The following is a 21763-nucleotide window of genomic DNA, read 5'->3' as shown; positions in this document are numbered from 1 at the left end:
TAGAGTTGATAGAAGGAGAAAGGTTTTTTAAGTAAGTGTGGAGGATGGCGGCAGCTTGCTGATGTGAAATGTCTGGGGAGGTCTTGCTGGACCTGTCTAGAAAGTAAAGAAATTCTTCAGGAGGGAAAAGGTGAGGGCTGTTAAAGGAAGTTCGGAGGTGTACGGAGACAGGAGATGTTGACGAGTCTGTATGTAAGGTGGGGACAACTGTGTAGGCGCAGGAAGAAAGGGAAATGCAAAGCCAGCAATTGTTCGCTAAGGAGGGATTAGAAACGGCTAGGAGAGAATGGGTAAGGTTGATAGTGTGGTGGAGATAGCTGGGGAGAGGTAAAGGGTGGCATAAGCATGGGAATGAGAATGAGAATGAATGTAAAAGTAAAGAATAGAACTTCATTAGGGTGGAAGTATTGGAGGATGCCCTGCCAGCAAAGATCATCTATCCACTCTAAGAGGGAGTTAAGAGTGGCGGTTTGGGGATAGCACCAGGAGATATCAGCTGTGATGGCTTAGAGAAACTGTAAACGGGCAGTGTAAACAAAAGCAGGGCATTTATGAGTAATTGAGAATGGTGAATAGGAGTATGACTAGACAGAAGATAGTAGGGATGACTAGTTTTTGGGGCACAGCCCAAGTAGTAGGGGTGACTGCATAAAGCCCTGTTGCAAAGAGTAGGGTAAGGATGAACAGACCTAATAGAATGAAGAGACGTATTAGGCTCATGAGGGTTATTACTGTTCTTCAGAAATGCAAGTGAGTTTAAGGGAAGTAGGGGAGAATACTTGCGACTTCCAGGAGGAGGAGGAGGGATTAGGCTGGCTGTCCGATGGACATAGCTTTATTCTGGAATGGTGAACCCAGTGGGGAGGATCCTGCAGGCAGATGGCAGTCGGGGTACTATAGATGACTAAGTAGGGTCTGGTCCATAGAGGTTGTAGAGTTTGAGTGGTCAGGTTTTTAACAAGAACTGATTGTACGGTTGGGTGTCTTCATATGGCTGGGGATCTGGAGTAGGCAAGAGAAGATTAGCAGCCTGGCGAATTTCCTGTCTAGCCTGCTGAAGGACTGGAAGATAGTCACCTAGAGGACTGGTGTCTGGGACGACGTTGGGGCCAAGCAAGAAACTGCATCCATATAAAAGTTCAAATTGACTGTACCCTGTAGCATCTCAAGGAAAGGCTCTAATTCTGAGAAGGACAAGAGGTAAAAGTACTGTCCAGTCCTTTTTAAGTTGGAGGCTGAACTTGGTGAGGTGTGTTTTTAAAAGACCATTAGTCTGTTCTACCTTTCCTGAAGATTGAGGATGGTAAGGGATATGAAGGTTGCACTGAATACCAAGAGCCTGAAAAACTGCTTGGGTGATTTGACTAGTAAAGGCTGGTCCATTATCGTACTGTATAGAGGTGGGAAGGCCAAACCGAGGAATTATGTCTGACAGAAGGAAAGAAGTTACCACGGTGGCCTTCTCAGACCCTGTGGGAAAGGCCTCTACCCATCCAGTGAAAGTGTCTACCCAGACCAAGAGGTATTTTAGTTTCCTGACCTGGGGCATGTGAGTAAAGTCAATTTGCCAGTCATGGGCAGGGAGAAATCTCCGAGCTTGATGTGTAGGGAAGAGAGGGGGCCTGAACAATCCTTGAGGGTAGTAGAATAGCAGATGGAAGACTGAGAAGTGATTTCCTTCAGTATAGATTTCCATGATGGAAAGGGAATGAGATGTTCTAAGAGACAGGCTGGCGGCTTGTAACCTACATGGAAGAGGTTATGAAATGGTGACTGAATAGAATGGGCCAGTGAGGCTGGAAGGAGATATTTTCCTTGGTCTAAGAACAATTTGCCTTCTGTGGGAAGAGATTTATAGGTGGAAGTTTCAGTGGGAGAGTAGGTGGGAGTGACTGACGAGAAGGAGAAAAACTGCTGTGAGGGATAGAAGTTGGAACGCTAGCTGCTTTTTTAGCTACCTTATCAGCATAAGTGTTGTCCAGAGCAGTGGGATCTGATGCCTTTTGATGGCCCCTGTAGTGAATGACTCCAGCTTCCTTTGGAAGTAAAGCAGCCTTGAGAAGAGTTTTTATTAAAGAGTCATTAATGATGGAGGACCCTTGCGTAGTGAGGAAACCTCTTTCTGCCCATATAACAGCATTGTGGTGCAGGATATGGAAGGCATATTTAGAGTTAGTATAAATATTGATGCATAGTCCCTTTGCAAGAGTGAGGACCTGAGTTAAGGCAATGAGTTCAGCTTGCTGAGAGGTAGTTCAGGGGGGCAGAGTGGTAGCCTCAGTGACAGATGTGAAAGATACTATAGCATAGCCTGTCTTTGCTGGTGAGTGGTGATTAGTCCTGGTGGAACTGCCATCAATAAACCAAGTGTGATCAGGGTGAGGAACAGGAAAGAAGGAAATATGAGGAAATGGAGTGAATGTCAGGTGGATCAGAGAGATAGTCATGGGGCTCAGGTGTGGTATCTGGAATAATGTGGGAGGCCGGATTGAAGTTCAGGCCAGGAACAATGGTAATTGTGGGAGACTCAACAAAGAGTGAGTATAGCTGAAGGAGCTGGGGAGCAGAAAGTATATGCATCAGGTGTGAGGAATAAAATAGATTTTGGAAGTTATGAGAACTGTAGAGAGTGAGTTGAGCATAGTTTGTGATTTTGAGGGCCTCTAAAAGTATTAGGGCAGCAGCCGCCTCTGCATGGACACATGAAGGCCAGCCTAAAACAATAAGGTCAAGTTGTTTGGACAAAAAGGCTACAGGGTGTGGTCCCAGTCCTTGTGTAAGAATTCCAACTGCACAGCCCTGCAATTCAGCTGTGTGTAATGAAAGGGCTGGGATGAGTCAGGGAGAGCTAGTGTGAGAGCAGTCTCTAAAGCTGTCTTCAAGGAACGGGAAGAAGAGTGGGGAAAGGGTTTAGGATCTGTGGGGTCAGCTAGATTTCCTTTTGTGAGTTTATATAATGGTTTTGTTAGGATGCAAAACCAGGTATCCAAAAGTGAAAGTGTCCAACCATGCCTAGGAAGGAAAGGAGTTGTTTTGTAGAAGGTGTTGGGGTTTGAGAGATCAGTCAGACATGATTGGCAGGGAGAGCACGTGTGTTTTTATGAAGAATTATGCTGAGATAGGTAATGGATGGAGAAGAAATTTGAGCTTTGGAGGGGGATACCCGATATCCTTTGGAGAATAAATGTTGAAGGAGCAGGAGGACAGGGGATTGCTCTCCTAAGGGAGGTCCCTTGATCTGAGTCATGGCACCAAATTTCATCTGTGTCTGTGTGAAGATACCACCAAACAGGCTTTGTGTGAGCAATAAAGCTTTTTAATCACCATGATGCAGGCGGGCTGAGTCTGAAAAGAGAGTCAGCAAAGGGAGATAGGGGTGGGGCCCTTTTATAAGATTTGGGTAGGTAGTGGAAAATTATAGTCAAAGGGGGTTGTTCTCTGGCTGGCAGGGGTGGGAGTCACAAGGTGCTTAGTGGGGGAGCTTTTGAGCCAGGATGAGCCAGGAGAAGGAATTTCATAAAGTAATGTCATCAGTTAAGGCAGGAACTGGCCATTTTCACTTCTTTTGTGATTCTTCAGTTACTTCAGGCCATCTGGATGTATACATGCAGGTCACAGCGGATACAATGGCTTAGTTTAGGCTCAGAGGCCTGACAGAAATGCGCTCCCCCAAATTATAAGAGGCGCACCTACTGGTCCAAACCCAAAGAAAGGACTAAGAGACCAGAAGTACAGCAAAAGTGAGACTTGACTGTCGGTCTTGCAAGATCGGGTGTCTGTTGAGCAGGCACATTTGGTACAGTTACAGCAAGCAATTTATCCCCTCGTGCGCAAGTCCTTCCCCTGGTTCTTCTAGGCTGAGCACTGTGGGGTTACAATCTTCCTGGACGTGGTCACCTAAGTTTCTTTTCTTGGTTTTTATTGGTTGTTGGGTTGGGGCTTTAGGTATTTTCTTTAGGGTCTTCTCACTGTATTTTGTTGCAGCCCTTAATGCATTGTAATCGTAGTCAGCTCTGAGACTCTTCAAGTATTTGACCTATGACCTAGGGGGTTAAGCAAGCTGTTAGGAATAGATAAGGTGAGCTATTTTTGCAAGCTAGTAAACTTCCATTCTAAGCTAAATCCTCTGGTTTGGGTGAGGATAACTTAGGTTCAAACAAGCAGGCAGTGGCTATTAATGCAGGGTCCTAGGGTATCCTGTTCTTCCATAGCTTACAGGTCCAAGTGTACTCAAGGTATTTTGTCTTGAAAATGGACCACCAAATACATTGTTTTCTACAGCTAGGTTATATCCACAAGGACTCAAATATAGAAGTATGGAGTTCTTCTCAGGCTGTATTTAGTTTGCTTTAACAGCACGCAGAGTCAGTAGCTTCACACTGAAACAGACAGATGACAGGCAAGTCCACAGGCTTCCCTTCCTCATAAGGTGTGGCAAAGGGAGGGAAAATACTTAGAAGACTTAAAGAAGATTACAGAGTTCAAAGTCAGGGCACTAAACAGAGTTTTCTAAACTGATCACCCATTTCAATCCATCCTGCATGGGTGACTATTCAGGCTGAGCCAATCCACCATTTCAACATGCCATGTGTGGGTATCTATTCAGTTGGAGTTGATGAAGTTAGTGAAAACCAAAAGAAGGGAAGGAGGAAGGAAGAAGAAGGAAAAATAAAAACACAACAAGTAGGGGACAGGAGAAGAGGGAAAGCATAGCTTAGAGGGGTGGCAAGGAGTCTTGGGGAAGCTGGAGGAAAACTCTCAGTTGCAGCAATACTGAACCAAAGATTCAGACAGCTGCCCATCAGCTGCAGAGGTGTCTGGCCATCATGCTGGCTCACAAGCCTCCTGCTTGGGAGGGAAAAATGTTCCCCATGCCCTGTGGACGTGCAGCAGTTGCCAGAGAATCTCTTATAAACCAGACTCTTTGGCTTCCCATGTAATGGAAATTAACATGGGGCCAAGCGGATTTCCTAGACAAGGATTTTATTTCAGGGCTTGTGCTCAAGAGCAAGGGAGACAGTGGAAGTGCAAGAATCCTCCCACTGGTTTTCCAAAAAGCGTTGGTAGGGATCGTTTTATTAGGCAAAGAGCGGGAATTGACATCACGGGTAAGGTTTGCAGGCTGGGCTGGGCAGAGCTTGTTAAGGGGTAAGGTATGCAGGTCAGCATAGCTGGTCATGATGGTTACGTTGAATAACAGGCCACCTGGTGGTCTGGCCAGCGGCAACAATGCTGTAAATCAATTGTTCAGCATTCCTTCCTGAGTAGGGACACTCCACAGCCTTGGTTCGATTTCGGATCTCCTTAGGCCAGTTTCTGGAAATTTTTTTTTTTTTTTTTTTTGAGACGGAATCTTGCTCTGTCGCCAGGCTGGAGTGCAGTGGCATGATCTCAGCTCACTGCAGCCTCTGCCTCCCGGGTTCAAGCGATTCTCCTGCCTCAGCCTCATGAGTAGCTGCAACTACAGGCACGTGCCACCACACCCAGTAGAGGTGGGGTTTCACCATGTTGGCAAGGATGGTCTTGATCTCCTGACCTTGTGATCCACCCACCTTGGCCTCCCAAAGTGCTGAGATTACAGGCTTGAGCCACTGCCACCGGCCTGGAATTCTTTAAGTAAAAGGCATGATTAAACATGAAAGCCCCGAAAAATAATATAGTGTTAAATCAAGTTTAGCCTAAAACTGCCTCCTTACATCCTTTAAGTTTGGCCTGAACGTTTCTCTGTACATCGTGATCTATAACAAGTGGAGGTATGAATGGACCATAGCCTACACCGTGCCAATCACCGAGTTTTGGCCAATCAAATGTAGCCAACTATTCGAACCATGTTCACAAAATGCAAATGCCAACCTATACCCAATCCAGCTGTTTCTGTACCCTTCCTTCCTTCCTTTTTTTTTTTTTTTTTTTTGAGACGGAGTTTCACTCTTGTTGCCCAGGCTGGAGTGGAGTGGTGCAATCTTGGCTCACTGCAACCTTCACCTCCCAGGTTCAAGTGATTCTCCTGCCTCAGCCTCCCGAGTAGCTGGGATTCAGGTGCCCACCACCACACCTGGTCAATTTTTTTGTATTTTTAGTAGAGATGAGGTTTTCTCATGTTGGTCTCAAACACCTGACCTCAGGTGATCCACCCACCTCGGCCTTACAGAGTGCTGGGATTACAGGCATGAGCCACCGTGCCCAGCCTCACTTCTCTTTTCTGTCCATCCCTTTCCTTTTTCTGTCCATAAATCTTCTTCTACCACGTGGCTGTGCTGGAGTCTCTGAGCCTACTCTGACTCAGAAGGCTGCCCAAATTGTGAATCATTTATTGTTTGATTAAACTCCTTTACATTTAATTCAGCTGAAGTTTTCTTTTATCAATATAATGGCTACTTTCTTTTGTGAACCCTGAATATCTGAGACAGTTTCAGTTAGTTTAGAAAGTTTATTTTGCCAAGGTTGAGGATGCTCTCCTGTGACACAGCCTCAGGAAAGACATGTGCCCAAGGTGCTCGGGGCACAGCTTGGTTTTATACATTTTAGGGAGACATGAGACATCAATCAATATATGTAAGAAGTACATTGGTTCTGTCCAGAAAGGCGGGGACAACTCGAAGCAGGGAGGGAGCTTCCAGGTCACAGGTAGGTGAGAGACAAATGGTTGCATTCTTTTGAGTTTCTGATAAGCCTTTCCAAAGGAGGCAATCAGATATGCATCTGTCTCAGTGTGTGGCAGAGGGGTGACTTTGAATAGAGTGGGAGGCAGGTTTGCCTGAGCAGTTCCCAGCTTGACATTTCCCTTTAGCTTAGTAATTTTGGGGCCCAAGGTTTTCCTTTCACACTTTGTATGACTATTAATTGGTCTTAATATGACTATGAATTGCGCCCCCCCCCCCCCGCCCCCGCAAAGTGCTGGGATTATAGGCGTGAGCCACTGCGCCCCGCGATGCAGACTTTTAAAGTAACTGCTCCAAGAGGATTTCCAGGGACATATTTGCCTATTGCCAGATTTTGGTCTAGGACAAACAGGAAATTCTCCTGGCAGTGTTGAGCTTTAACATGTAGGTGCTTAAGGGAGGATGGGGGAATGGATGATTATTTGTCTGGAGAGTCTGCAGTGTTTACATGTCCAGGCTGAGGCCCGGGACAATTACAATTTAAGTTTTGCTTCTTAAGTGCAGGACAGTCCCTTTTCCAGTGTCCTGGCATTTTATAGTATCTGCAAGCGTCTTTTGGAGGGGAGGTTTTGGGATTGGTAAGAAGGATGGGGGGGGGTGCTTTAGGTTTTTCCTAAGGCCACATTTGTGTTTTTGTAAAGACTCAGTAAAGCCAGGACATTTATTTATTTTTTAAAAATATTTATTTATTTATTTAATATGGGGTCTTGCTCTGTGGCCCAGGCTGGAGTACAGTAGCACAACCATAGCTCACTGCAGCCTCAAACTTCTGGCTCAGTCGATCCTCCCACCTCAGCCTCCCGAGTAGATGGAACTACAGGTGCATACCACCATGCCCGGCTAATTAAAAAAAAAATTTGTTTAGAGACAGGGTCTCACTATGCTGCTCAGGCTGGTCTTGAACTCCTGGCCTCAGGAGATCCTTTCGCCTCAGCCTAGAACAGTTATTTTTAATTCTTCAAAGAACTGGGTGGTGGACTCAGCCAGTTAAGGGATTGGCCTGCCCATCCAACTGCACTATTTTGAAATTGTCCCTTTATGTCAGAGAGAAGATTTCCAACTGATGTGGAAACCAAAAGATTCCTGCGTTCCAGGGCTTCTGAATTTAGAGCTGTGTGCCTTTGGAATGTTTTTATAAATCTTTTAACAGAGCCTTTAGGATAAATTCCTGCCCTCTGAGCATATCATTCCACTTCAGCCCATTGACCTGTAGAGGAAAGTCTTCCATAATATCTCCTATCAGACTGAACTATCAGCCTCCCACTGGGCCATGTGCAGGAGGAAGGTAGTGAAGGGGAGTTTATAGTGGGTGTAGATTTAAATTGTTGTTCTAAATCTGATTTCTGTTGTTTAATTTCATTAAGGAAGCTTTTAGGCTAGCTGTGATACTTTTTGTGTCCTTCTTTCCATTTCATCCTCCCCTGTAGGTAATTAGGACATTTGTTTAGGGTAAGTGTGCTCTAAAAATCCTTTTAAATATGAAAGCTTTTCCAACCCAAAAGATTTGTCATCTGGCCATTGACAATTTAGGGTTTCCAAAAGCATGCTTGTTCCAAAATACGATTCAAAACCAATAAGCCTTTATATGGCTTGACCATAAACTACGTAGCCAAAAAAACTTCAGTAATGATATATTTCAGGATCTTAATGTTATTAGTGCTGATTCTTTTCTCTCTGTACCTGTAACTAACAACAACACAACAGAAATTCCAGAAATATAGTCACTTCCTAAAAATATTTAGTCAATTGTCTAGGATTTTGGTCAATATGGCACCAAATAGATATTGGAACTTTAAAATATAATTGATTGATTTTTCGGAATAATCTGGAATTCTAGATGTAATAAACATTTAAAATAGGATTCATTTAAATTAAGGTAATTTCTCACACATCTTGTGTTATTTGGTAAAGACTCAGGACCAGTTTAACCTTTGTTACATTGATACTTAGAATATACAATCTCTAACCTCAGGATTATGAACAACCTAAGTCTGTAAATTCATGATTTTAACCTTTTCCTGCTCTTAAAAATTAATATACTATCGTAATTAGTTTAAAAAGCCAGTCCTTTTTATTCACAGATTCAACTACCTTTAGAGTGTTCTTAGGAAAAAAATTGTGGCAGAGTATGCAGCATAGGGTAAAAAGAGCACTATGTACTACCGTATTTCCTGTAATCAAAAATCTGCAGTACAAAGCACGCAGTAGTAGAAAACTGTGTTCTTCTGAAGCACAGGTGTAACGTGCATGTTGTAATGGATTTATCAGACTTTAGGAATAAGAAAGCTCTAAGAGTATGCTCATCCTGTTGGGAATAAATCTTTGGAATTTTAATTCACATGTGATTTGGAAAATCTACAGTAGAATCATTAAAAATTCAATCCATAATCAATATTTGAGCCTATTGGTAACTATGTTTTCCTTTCTGTAACTGATGGATCCTGGTGGTTTGCCGTCTTACGAATCAATCTCACACTGAAGATTCTTGGCCGAGGACTCAGACATGACGGATTGTGGCCTTTCTCTGTACCCATTGCCTTAGGAAGTCCTTGAGTATAATTGTAACCAGTGTGTTTCATTCTTTTCTCCTGTGGGTGTGGAAACCCCTTCAGGTTGGTGGCTACTGGGATAAGTCCTGTAGCACAGTGACTCAGCTGAAGGAAGGTCTCAATCGAATCCTCTGCCTGATCCCCTATAATGTGATCAGTCAATCTGTCTGGGAGTGTATTATGCCGGAATGGCTGGAAGCCATCAGAACAGAAGTCCCAGATAATCAGTTAAAAGAATTCAGGGAAGTATTAAGGTGGGTAAGTAGTTTAATGAAATCACTGCAATTATAATCGTACCTAATGTTTGTTGAGCATGTACTGTATGCCTGTCACCCTACTAAGCATTTTATATAATCTCATTTACTTTTTAACAACCCTGTAGAGAAACTTGAAGCCCCAACGTGAAATAGCTGCAATACCTCCACCTAAGATGATTTGGCATTGTCCCGAAAAGATTTTTGTTCTTGTGGAATAGTAAATAGATAAAAACAGACGTTTGCTTATTTTGAAATTTTCAAATATAATTATAATTGGTAGGATGTGGTGGGAAAGTGCAAAGGGAAACTGTTTTAGATGCTAGGGAGCAATGCTAATGCCTTAGAAATGCAATTCCTTCTGTTAAACCTAATATGAGGAAGAACAGTAATGTTATTAACCACCATATGAATTATTTATAAGATCTCTATTTCAATGACATAAACTTCTCTTCTAGTAAAGTGAAACATGCTGCTAACAGTTCAGAACCCAAACTAATCTAAAAGACTTGGCTTTCCAAATAGGGAATAGTTAGAAAGACATTGGTGGCATTAGTAGAACCCGATCTATGCCCATTGGTCATTTACTTTTGTTGCTCTGCTTTCCAGCAAAATGTTTGACATTGAACTCTGTCCTCTGCCTTTCTCAATGGAGGAGATGTTTGGTTTTATTAGTTGTCGGTTTACAGGATACCCCTCATCTGTGCAGGAGCAAGCTTTACTATGGCTTCATGTAAGTGAATAATACTTCCGATCATTTTAGGAAATAATTCTTAGCTTACAAGCTTTAGATTCCTGGGTCGAGGGGGTGGGAGTTGTAGCAAAGAGTTCGTAAGTCCCTATGTTTGCCAAGAAAGAATATCTCCTATGCATAGATAAATGAGTAAATTTCAAATATATGTTGCTCTAGTTGTGGGTAATAACATATAAATATATAAATTGTGCAATAATATTACTGAATTCATGGTAGCTTGAGGTCCTTTTATATTTTTCCATCAATGGCTATTAAAAGTATAATAGTTGTCTTGTGGGATTCTGCTAAATCTTTGATATTAAACAGGTCCTTTACTTGGAAGGATGGGGAAGGATTTAGTGACTAGTTCGTGCTGTTCTCTCAGCCTGGGATGACTTTCTCTTGTGTCTCTATTTGTGAACTCCAACCTACCTTTTAAAGTTCATCTCAAAAATTATCCCCTATGTGAAGTTTTCTGCTACTTCAAGCCCTCATCTTCCCAGGTTCTCTGTGTGAATTTGGTTCTATTTCTGTCTCACAGTTTTTGTCTCTCTCTCCACCTGATTACAACCTCCTGAGTACAAGGGCCAGGTCTTACTCATTTCTGTATTTATAACCCTCTTCATCCTCTCCTCCTAGAATATAGCACATGCTTTGTATTTAAAAGTGGATGTTCAGGGCCGGGTGTGGTGGCTCATGCCTGTAATCCCAGCATTTTGGGAGGCTGAGGTGGGTGGATCACAAGGTCGGGAATTCAAGACCAGCCTGGCCAAGATGGTGAAATCCTATCTCTATTAAAAATACAAAAAATTAGCCAGGCATGGTGGCGGGTGCCTGTAATCCCAGCTACTTGGAAGGCTGAGGCAGAGAATTACTTGAATCCAGGAGGCAGAGGTTTCAGTGAGCCAAGACCGCACCACTGCACTCCAGCCTGGGCAACAGAGTGAGACTCTGTCTCAAAAAAAAAAAGTGGATGTTCAATTAAAGTTTATTAAATTGACTTGAATACCTGATATGAAGTTTGGGCAGTTTTAGAAAATGAGGACAGAATCAATGTTTAGGTTAACTACAGGTATAGATACATTTCTGTGTCATGCAAGGATAGGATTGCATAAGCTCTTCAAGTTGTAAAGATGCCTTTCTGGGTTCGAAACTAAAGAGCAATATTCTTCACATTTGACAAAGAGCAAAGAGACCATTTTTTAAAAAGTCAAAATTTGGGCCAGCTCGGTAGCTCACACCTGTAATCCCAGCACTTTGGGAGGCGAAGGTGGGTGGATCACTTAAGCACACGAGTTCAAGACCAGTCTGGCCAACATAGCCAAAGCCCATCTCTACAAAAAATACAAAAATTAGCTGGATGTGGTGACGCACATCTGTAGTCCCAGCTACTTGGGAGGCTGAGCCAGGAGAATCTCTTGAGCCCACGAGATCAAGGCTGCAATGAGCTATGATCAGGCCACTGCACTCCAGCCTGGGCAACAAAGTGAGACCCTGTCTCATAAAAAAAAAAAATAGTCAACTTTGGGATTTAGAATTTTAACCATTTATTCCCAAATGGATTTCAGTGAGGTAATTCTCCTTTGAAGAAAGCCAGTCTTCCTACACATGGCTGGATGTTGCCTCAGTTACCCAGTTGCACAGTCCTTACACTGTTCTCCTTGGGGATGAGCCCATACAGCTTTGACCCGTATAGCTACAGCGGCAACATTTACACGTTTTACAGACTGGGCTTTCATCCAGCCTTGATTTATAAGACAGAGTGCTGCAGCTGAAGGAGGTTTTCCAGCCTTGGTCTATTTAGAGGTTAGAGTGGACACTATAGTGGTTAGAGTTGACTCATTTATAATTAATTGTGGAAACACATGCAAGAGCTCCCATGGGCCAGGCACTGGAATAGGCACTGGAATAAAAGTGGGACCAGAAATAGTCCTTTCTGCATACTTGCTTTCTTTAAGCAGCTCTCAGTGGGAGGGATAGGATGAGATAATTAAACAGAAGAAAAAGTAATAATTGCTCTAATAAAGGTATGTATAAAGGTTAAGAAAGCACAGAACAGGGATGGATTAATTCTGTCTGAAGGAAGAAGGCATTTTTTTCCAGAAAATTAATGACAGAGAAGGTGACTTGATTTGGGCCCAGATTGACACCAAGTTGTACCAGACAGCAAGATGGGATGGGTCATTGAGATCAGAGTGGGGATGGACTGGAGAAGCAGTGCTAGTCTAGGAGAAAGGTGGGGACCTGAGGCACTAGCGGTGGGTATGGAGAGTCGGGGACAGCGTCAAGAGAAACTGAGAAGTGTTAGTAGAAAGAACATGGTGACCTATTAGATGCTGGGGGTGAGGAAAGGAGAAAGTTCAATGATAACTTTGATTTTCTTAGTATGAAAATTGGAGGATGACTGTTGATAGAATACATGCAAGGCTAAATATCCTCATGTTCAACAATTTGCTTTGGAAAAAGAAGGCTAAATGTAGCTTTTTTGAGTTTTAAAATTTACATGTGTTTTTTGGGGGATATATGCCTTTTTTCCCCTAGGTATTATCGGAGTTAGATATCATGGTTCCACTTCAACTCCTAATAAGTATGTTTTCTGATGGAGTTAATTCGGTCAAAGAGCTGGCAAATCAAAGAAAATCAAGAGTCAGTGAACTGGCAGGGAACCTTGCATCTCGAAGGGTAATTATTGCCACATTTGTTCTTGTCTTACTTTTAAAAATTTTGAAAACCCTTGTCAGTTATCCTAAGCCTGAAAGTACTGTCATAAGAAACCAAAAATGTGTTTTCCTCCCATCTCGCTGTGTTCATCTTTTAAGTGCATTAAATAGTCACATTTGTTTGGTATAGTATATAATCAGTAAGTTATTGAGTTTTCATTTTCTTTTTAATTGCTTTGAATTTTAGCTCTCTCCCTTGATGAAAAAGAGTAGCTTTTTGGTAACATTCTATTTTTATGAGTCTCCTGCTGAATAAGAATTTTTCACCAGCTCCTAGGCAGATCAGTGCTTCACTTTGGGGGTGAGGAGTTTGGCAGGAGTTTGGATGATTTTTTTTCCTTGTCTTTTGGGACGATATGATCAACTAGTGGTGAATGTGAGGGATGCTGTCACTGTGAACCAACTGAGCCCACTTTCTTGACCCCTTTGCATCACTGTAGATGAGAAAAGTCAAGATAGTCTGGTCTAAAGTGTATACAAACTGCTGGACAGCTTTGATTATTTTTCTATGGAGGCCTCTGCTGATGTAGAGTCTCTGCTGATGTGCTGCTGTTCTCAGGCCATGAGCAGCTGTGGAAAGGTTGACTCTTATTGCATGGTTGGCAGAAAATGTTCACCACTCTTTCCTTGTCAAGCCTCTCTACAAAATTTCCCCCACTGTATGCCACAGGCCTCCTGCCATTCCTCCTGATATCTAGGGATTAAAAAATGGAACATGATTATGGGTTTGTATTCATTGTTTTTAAAGAATATCATTACTTATTTTGTCATCTGCCTGATAGGAGCCAGCTGCCAACCATCTATACTTTATTTCTTTCTTCCGTAACCTTTAAAATGACATTCCTTTGTGTGGCACTTTACTCTGTGCAATGTGTTCACAATAAACAATATCACAGGATTGTGTGAGGCAGCCAGGGAAGAACTCATTATCTTCATTTTACAACTGCCTAACCTGATGTTCAGTGAAGTGAAGTGATTTCCTACAGATAACACCGTGAATGCTTGGGTATTCTCATTCTTAATGGGGTCATCTTCCTCTTTACCTTGAAAATGGTGTTTGAAGAGCTTTGTTGTTACCACAAAGATTTTTAAGACAGAAAAATATCCTAGGTGATAGGTTCAATCACATCCCAAACCTCAGCATCACTCAATATAACTTTGTAACAAACCTGCACGTGTCCCCTGATTCTAAAATAAAAATTGAAAAAGAAAAAGAAAGAGAGAGAAATATGATTTGAGAGTGATGTACAGATGTGTTAGTCAGGATCCCGATTCAGAATTTATCCCAGATAGTTTAAATGACGACTTTAATGGAGATTCTGCCTATAGTGTTATGGGAAAGCTTAAGGGAGCTAAAGGAGCAGTACGGGTGCACAAGGCACTCAGAGTCCAGGAACAGTCCAGGAGAAAGTCCTTACATCCCCAGGGCTGAAGGAACAAGGGAAGGAGCTCCTGGGGTACCAAACAGGAGCTGAACTGTAAGAAAGGGCTGGTTGGAGAAGTTATGGAGTGCTAGAGATGCTCCCGGAGATGTAGCACCCAAGTAGGCAGGGAGAAGGGGAATACTTCTGCCTCTCCTCCAGCTTTCAGGACTTCTGCTGGTGCCTCCCATTCACTGAACCCAGCCAGGTTTGGTGACTCATGCCTCTAATCCCAGCACTTCGGGAGCTGAAGTGGGAGGATTGCTTGAGTCCAGGAGTTAGAGACCAGCCTGGGCCACATAATGAGACCTTGTCTCTACAAAAAAATTTTCAAAAAATTAGCTGGGCCTGGTGGTGCAAGCCTGTAGTCCCAGCTACTTGGGAGGCTGAGGTGGGAGGATTGCTTGAGCCTAGGAGGTCAAGCCTGCAGTGAGCCATGATCATGCCGCTGCACTCCAGCTTGGGCAAGAGAGCAAGACTCTGTCCCAAAGCAAAACAGTGACAAAAAAATCCAAAGAATAAAAACCATTGACTTAACCCAGCTGGAAGCTACGCAGCAAAGGAGCCAGAGGAGACTCAGTCCATGACTTCTTGGGCATAGAGTAGGGCCAAGGAGGTAGTAAAGGTCTGAATGGGGGTTGGGTGGACAAATGGAGAATAATCAGTATAAAAGGTTTATCATATATTGTCGACCCATAATAGTTTACTACTTGTAATCCCCAGAGACCATCTTTTAACCAATCGTGTCAATCTGAGATTCTGTGCTTCTGATTCTAAACATTATCTTGCAATATTTTACTTTTGTAAATTCTCATTTTTCAGGGTACGGTTTTCAGTATATTCAAACAATCTGGTCTAATTGGACTTGTTTGATGGGTTGAAAAATGTAATGGCAGATGCCTTCATTCTTTGGCGTGTTGATGTCACTTCCTGACAACTAGGAAGTTTGAGTGGTTTTATTTTTTGTTTTTATATATAGAGAGAATCCTTAGTATTTGGAGATACTAATGCCGATGGTTAAGGAAGGAAATAAGTGTGACAGCTGGAAATACCTTCCATAGAGTCCCCAGATATTTTACACAGCCATTTGAGCTTCTGTGAGTTCATTTCTGTGTTGCCATTCTTTCTTGTAGGTGAGTGTTGCCTCTGATCCTGGTCGACGAGTTCAGCACAATATGCTCAGTCCATTTCATAGTCCTTTCCAGAGTCCGTTTCGGAGTCCTATGCGTAGTCCATTTCGTAGCCCTTTCAAGAATTTTGGACACCCAGGAGGAAGGACTATTGACTTTGATTGTGAAGATGATGAAATGAATCTAAATTGTTTCATCCTCATGTTTGATCTTCTCCTGAAGCAGGTAGCTGAAGCATGAGCTTCCTTTAGTTCAGAGGTGAAGAATGAGAGAAAGCATTGTACAGCAATTCTTTCCATGTGTCAGGCATCTCCACACTTACCGAAATGATGCAGCATCACCCAAGACCTTTTGCAAACTCCTTTGGGGATTTCCCAGAGAGTCTGAAAACTACTTATGTGAATATCTGCAGTGATGTTGACATATGAGAATGGATTGAATTTTAGAAACACCTTAGCGTCATTAGAATTGATTCTGTTAAGTAAATTGCATGAACAAAAAGTATGATACTATTGTTGGGAGGGGCAACAACTCTATAGTGATGAAGCTAATTTTAATATATTTCATACATTCATTTTTAAAGTTAATTTTAAAAGAGAAGTTAAAAAGGTTTTGATGAGAACATTTCTTTTTAACCTTTTATTTTGAAACAATTTCAGATTTGCAGAAAAGTTACAAGAATACTATAAAGAATTTCCAAATACTCCTCCCTGCAATTCTCCCGATGTTAACATTTACCACATCTGCTTCTCTCTCTCTTTCTCTGCATGTGTATGCATTAATTTTTTAATAGATTGTTTGAGACTAAATTGCAGACATGATGTCCTTTTATCCCTAAACACTTCAGAGTGTATTTTCTAAAAAATAAGGACATTCTCTTACATAAACATAGTACAATTATCAAAATCAGGAAATTAATAGTGTTATAGTACTACTATATAACTTACAGAAATTATTAATTTTAAAAATTGATATAATAGTAATATCTTTATAGCAAGAGAAGAAAGCCTGGCTTTGATTAAGGAACAATTTAGAAGCACTCATTGCAATTATATGTACTGTTTCCTTTGTATTCTTTAATCTAGGACAGTTCCTTCGTCTTTATCTTTCACATCCTTGACTTTTAAAAAAAAAATTTTTTTTAATTTTTGTGGGTACCTCGTGGGTGTCTATACTTATGGGGCCTTGACATTTTTGAAGAGTATAGTCTAGTTATTTTGTGGACTCTCCCTTGATTTGAGTTTGCCTGATGCTTCCTTATGAATTAATTTGGGTCATGCATTTTTTGGTAGGAAGACCACAGATGTGATGTTATGTCCTTTGTAATGCATCATGTCAGCAGGCGTAAGATAATAATGTCCCATTACTGCGATGATAACTTCGGTCACCTTAACCAAGTGACCAGAATCTGCCAGATTTTTCTGTGATAAAGTCACTATTTTCCCTTTTGTAACTAATAAGTAATTTGTAAATACCTTATGGATTTCCTATTTATTTATCAGACTTTCATCCACTAGTTTTACCATCAATGGATGATTCATCAATTATTACTATCATGACAGTCAAGTGATAATTTTCCAATTCCATCATTTCTTCTAAATGTATTCGCTGGTACTCTACTGATGGAATAGTTTCTCCTTCTTTCCCATTTATGTGTTTATTTATTTATCTACTTATTCCCGCAGTGCCCAGGGATTTTTATGTTATTTGGTGGGTTATAATCTGTTACTGTGATTCTGTATCTTGATGCTCGTGTTCCACAAATTGGCCAGTGGGAATCTTTTCAAGCTGGCTCCTGTGTTCTTTTGGCACGTCCACATCATTCCGTGAACTCTTCCTTAATTTCTGGTGCAACAAGATGTTCCGGGCTCATCTTATATTTTCCTAGCCCCAGCCCTGGAATTCAGCCATTTCTCCAAGGAGCCCTGGTTCCTTTTAGCAGCTCATGGTATTTAGAAACCAAGATCTGGACTCTAGGTGAGGAGGAGCATTTTTAAAATGTGTAAAATCTCACAAACTGATGAGCCAAAAACAACAACAGCTCTCTTTTAAATGTCCCACATGATTTTTAAAATAATTCCGATTGCTTCGTCTTGTGTTTATATTCCTTCTAGAAACAACCCATGGACAGCAATGTATATTCATGGTCTTGAAGCCTATATTGTCTTTAAACAATTCAATATTGCTGCCAGTTAGTGAAAATTATCCCCAAGTAGTGTGCCAATGGAATATTGGACAAATGGACCAAACTCCTTCTTCTTCTTCTTTTTTTTTTTTTCCTGTGTGTGTGTATGTGTGTGTGTGTGTCCTTTTTTCGATGTCTTTCAGATGGAGTTACAAGATGATGGAATCACGATGGGTTTAGAGCACAGCTTATCAAAGGACATTATTTCTATTATAAACAATGTTTTCCAAGCCCCCTGGGGGGGATCCCACACCTGCCAGAAGGACGAAAAAGCAATCGAGTGCAACTTATGTCAGTCTAGTATCCTCTGCTATCAGCTTGCTTGTGAACTCCTGGAGAGACTAGCTCCCAAAGAAGAAAGCCGGCTGGTGGTAAGCAGTTGAAGAAACAAGATGACCCATGTATAATAGCATTAAAGACTGCAGTAGCTGATGTAATGGAGTCTTCCTCCAGCATCATCTTAGACTCCGTGCTGGGTTATACGTGAGACTGTGTTAAAAGAAACTTTTCCCATTGCTTCCGCCGACTCAGGCTCTTGGAAAGGGATACAAACTGGAGCCACACTATACAGAATTCTATTAAGTGGCTTGAGTGAGGGTTGTAGCGCCTCCATTCATATGGTTTCATGCATTACTAGTATTCTTGAAATAACTTTTATCACAAAGTTATATTACAAAGTTTAAGTGATAATGAATACTGTAAATTTTTTTTTTTTTTTTTTTTTTTTTGAGACAGTGTCTCACTCTGTCTCCTAGGCTGGAGTGCAGTGGCTCAATCATGCTCACTACAACCTTTGCCTCCCAGGCTCAGGTGATTCTCCCACCTCAGCCCCTCAAGCAGCTGGGACTACAGGCACCCACTACCATGCCTGGCTAATTTTTAAATTATTTTTTGTGGAGACAGGGTTTTGCCATGTTACCCAGTTGGTCTTAAACTCCTGAGCTCAAGTGATTCACCCTCCTCGGCCTCCCAAAGTGCTGGGATTACAGGCGTGAGCCACCATACCTGGCCAAATGTATGCATTTTTAAATTGTTTCTCCAGCTAGCTGTTGACAGACACTTGGGTTGCCATACCTTGCTGTCTGTAACTCACATGTTATAGCAGTTTCTTGCTCCTAAAAATTTGACTACCCTGGACAACCAGTATTTGTGTCTTTAAATTTTTTTAAAAATTTATTTATTATTATTATTATTATTATTAGAGATAGGGTCTTGCTCTGTCACCTAGGATTGCAGTGGTGGGATCATGAATAGCTGCAGCCTTGAACTCCTGGGTTTAAGGGATCCTCCCACCTCAGCCTCCTGGGTAACTGGGCACAGGCATGCCACCATGCCTGGAGAATTTAAAACATTCTTTTAGAGATGAGGTCTCACTGTGTTGCCCAGGCTGGTCTCAGATCCTGCCCTCAAGCAATCCTCCTGCCTCAGCCTCCCAAAGCACTGGGATTCCAGGCATGAACCAGCGCACCTGGCCAGTATTTGCATCTTGTTTTTTGAGATGGAGTCTTGCTCTGTCGCCCAGGCTGATGTGCAGTGGTGCAATCTCAGCTCACTGCAACCTCCGCCTCCCAGGTTCAAGCAATTCTCCTGCCTCAGCCTCCCTAGTAGCTGGGATTACAGGTGTGTGCCACCATGCCCAGCTAATTTCTGTATTTTTAGTAGAGACGGGGTTTCACCATGTTGGTCAGGCTGGACTCGAACTCCTGACCTCGTGATCCGCCCACCTCGGCCTCCCAAAGTGCTGGGATTATAGGCGTGAGCCACGGTGCCCAGACATTTGCATCTTAATATAGCTCTGTGAACCCCTTATTATTCCTTCCTAATTAAGTCCTGTTATTGAAAAACATGCACTTGGGTGGGAGTGACTTGAGGTGAGAAAGCAGACCTAGGAAGATTTAATGATGTTTTTGATCTTCTATATATATTTGAAGTGAAAGAAAATGTTTCAGCAATAGCGGATAGAGCTTTCTTTTCACTGTTCTGGCAATAAGCTCGAGGTCTTTTGGGGTGTGGTGCCTTGGCCTCTGGCGGCAGCAGCATGGGGCCCAGGACACAGCAGGTGTGCAGTCCAGCTTTGCTGAGCTGAGTGAACGGTTCCTGACACCCCTCCAGGGCCGCTTACCTGGCTGCCTGTCCTGTTTATTTCAGGAGCCCACAGACAGCCTTGAGGATAGCCTCCTTTCTTCCAGACCAGAGTTTATCATAGGCCCTGAAGGGGAGGAGGAGGAGAATCCTTCAAGCAAGCATGGGGAGAACCCAGGCAATCGCACCGAGCCTGTGGAACGTGCTGGTAGGTGTGCTCTGACTGCTGGGGAGTGTACTGTGTGCACAGGGCCTGATGTTCAAATCCCTGGGTTCTTGGTTTAACATCGACTTGGGCAAATTCAGACGTGGTTTCCTTAGTACAGACTCATGCAGAGGAACATTTCCCAGCAGATTATAAAGTGAACAGATCCATTGCAGTTCCCATAGAACCCAGTTCCCTGAGCATCTTTCTGGCAGTAGGTGCTGGTTTTCAATAAAAACTCATCGCCTCGCTACTTACAATGCCTAGTGTTCTCTGTGGACCAAGGCTGGGCGCTGACAATCTTGACAGCCACTTAGGGCATCTGGCCAAAGCAGAGTGTGTTTGGATAGAAGAATGGGGCTCTGGCGGTTGGGCTGTGCAGGTTGAGCTTGGAGGCTACTTTGTTGGCTCTTAGCTGGGGCTGGGGAGTGGCCTCTTTCTCATTTGTCTCAAGGTTCTTGGGTGGACGCAATGGGGGCAAGCGAGATGGCAGACATGCTCAGGAATCGTACTCTAGCTCCTTTCACATGACGGCATTTAGGGATTTCAGGATGTGGCCCCACATGCCTCTGGGAAAGCCTGATTTCTAGCTCTGGATGGTGGCATTCTGGGGATCTATATGAGACCTGGGGCAGATTTGGGCAGCTTTTCAATCTTCCTGCATCCATGATCTGAAAGAGTTGGAATAGCTTGCTTCTGATTGGGTACAGTGGCTCACTCCTGTAATCCCAGCACTTTGGGAGGCTGAGGTGGGCGGATCACTTGAGATCGGGAGTTCAAGACCAACCTGACCAACGTGGAGAAACCCCGTCTCTACTAAAAATACAAAATTAGCCAAGCGTGGTGGCTCATGCCTGCAATCCCAGCTTGCATGGGATTGAGGTGCAAGTGAGGCAGGAGAATCACTTGAACTGGGGAGGCGGAGGTTGCAGTGAGACGAGATTGCGCCATTGTGCTCTAACCTGGGCGATGAGAATGAAACTCTGCTCAAAAAAAAAAAAAAAAAAAAAAAAGCTTGCTCCTGGAAGCCCACTCCAGTATTAGGAGGCATGGGCTTGGCATCATTCCTTCAATGAGCAGCAGATATTATTAGGGGACTGTTTTCTGGGGTTCATTGCAACTGTGGAGGTGTCTTATTCAGATGAAAGTAACCCTACAAAATCTTTGGTCGGAACTAACTGCTTCTCCATGGATCATATGAACAGTGAATTGTGTATGAATATCTCACCTTACACTATTTCATGTCATAAACCTTAGAATTTGAAGGAATACCTGAGATTATCTGGTTCACTGGTTTTCAGTGTGCATTTCTTGGAGCTGTAAAGGCTCGGTGTGATTTTTTTTGGAACATCCTCAATTGGGGCAACCCCTGGGGGAAAGAGGAGGGCAAAATATAAAGACCCAGCAGGCTCCCCACCTTGCTTCTGCCAGATTACTCTGACGACTTGTTCTCTTTCGTATGTTGGAGTTCTTTTTTTTTGAGACGGGGTCTTGCTCTGTCATTCAGGATGGAGTGCAGGAGAGCGTGATCACGGCTCACTCCAACCTTGGCCTCCCGGGCTCAAGCAGTCCTCCCACCTGAGCCTCCCGAGTAGTTGGGACCACAGACATGCTCCACCATGCCCAGCTAATATTTTAAAACTTTTTGTAGAGTTGGGGTTTCACCATGTTGCTCAGGCTATTCTCAAACTCCTAGGCTCAAGCGATCCACCCGTCTCAGCCTCCCAAAGTGCTGGGATTACAAGAGTGAGCCACAGCACCCGGCCATGTGTTGGAATTCTAAGATTTTCTGTAAACAAAATATTCTGCAGAAAAGAAGTTT

The 21763-nt window shown here is 42.8% G+C and overlaps 1 protein-coding gene across 14 annotated transcripts in view; it reads left to right on the top strand.

The window, feature by feature from the left end:
- LOC105467518 (unc-79 homolog, NALCN channel complex subunit) overlaps positions 1 to 21763 on the top strand; it is a 279040-nt gene that overhangs the window by 131584 nt on the left and 125693 nt on the right. For all 14 annotated transcript variants that reach the window (XM_011717155.3, XM_071099677.1, XM_071099670.1 and 11 more), the window contains 6 exons: positions 9275 to 9465; positions 10075 to 10198; positions 12740 to 12880; positions 15473 to 15694; positions 17798 to 18025; positions 19803 to 19944. In XM_011717155.3, the coding sequence (XP_011715457.2) occupies positions 9275 to 9465; positions 10075 to 10198; positions 12740 to 12880; positions 15473 to 15694; positions 17798 to 18025; positions 19803 to 19944 (1048 nt within the window). The remainder of the gene's footprint in view (positions 1 to 9274; positions 9466 to 10074; positions 10199 to 12739; positions 12881 to 15472; positions 15695 to 17797; positions 18026 to 19802; positions 19945 to 21763) is intronic.

The sequence above is a fragment of the Macaca nemestrina genome, chromosome 7 (assembly GCF_043159975.1).
Source record: "Macaca nemestrina isolate mMacNem1 chromosome 7, mMacNem.hap1, whole genome shotgun sequence".
NCBI lineage: Eukaryota > Metazoa > Chordata > Mammalia > Primates > Cercopithecidae > Macaca > Macaca nemestrina.
The sequence above is the reverse complement of the archived record's forward strand: the minus strand, read 5'-3'. Positions and strand labels throughout refer to the sequence as shown.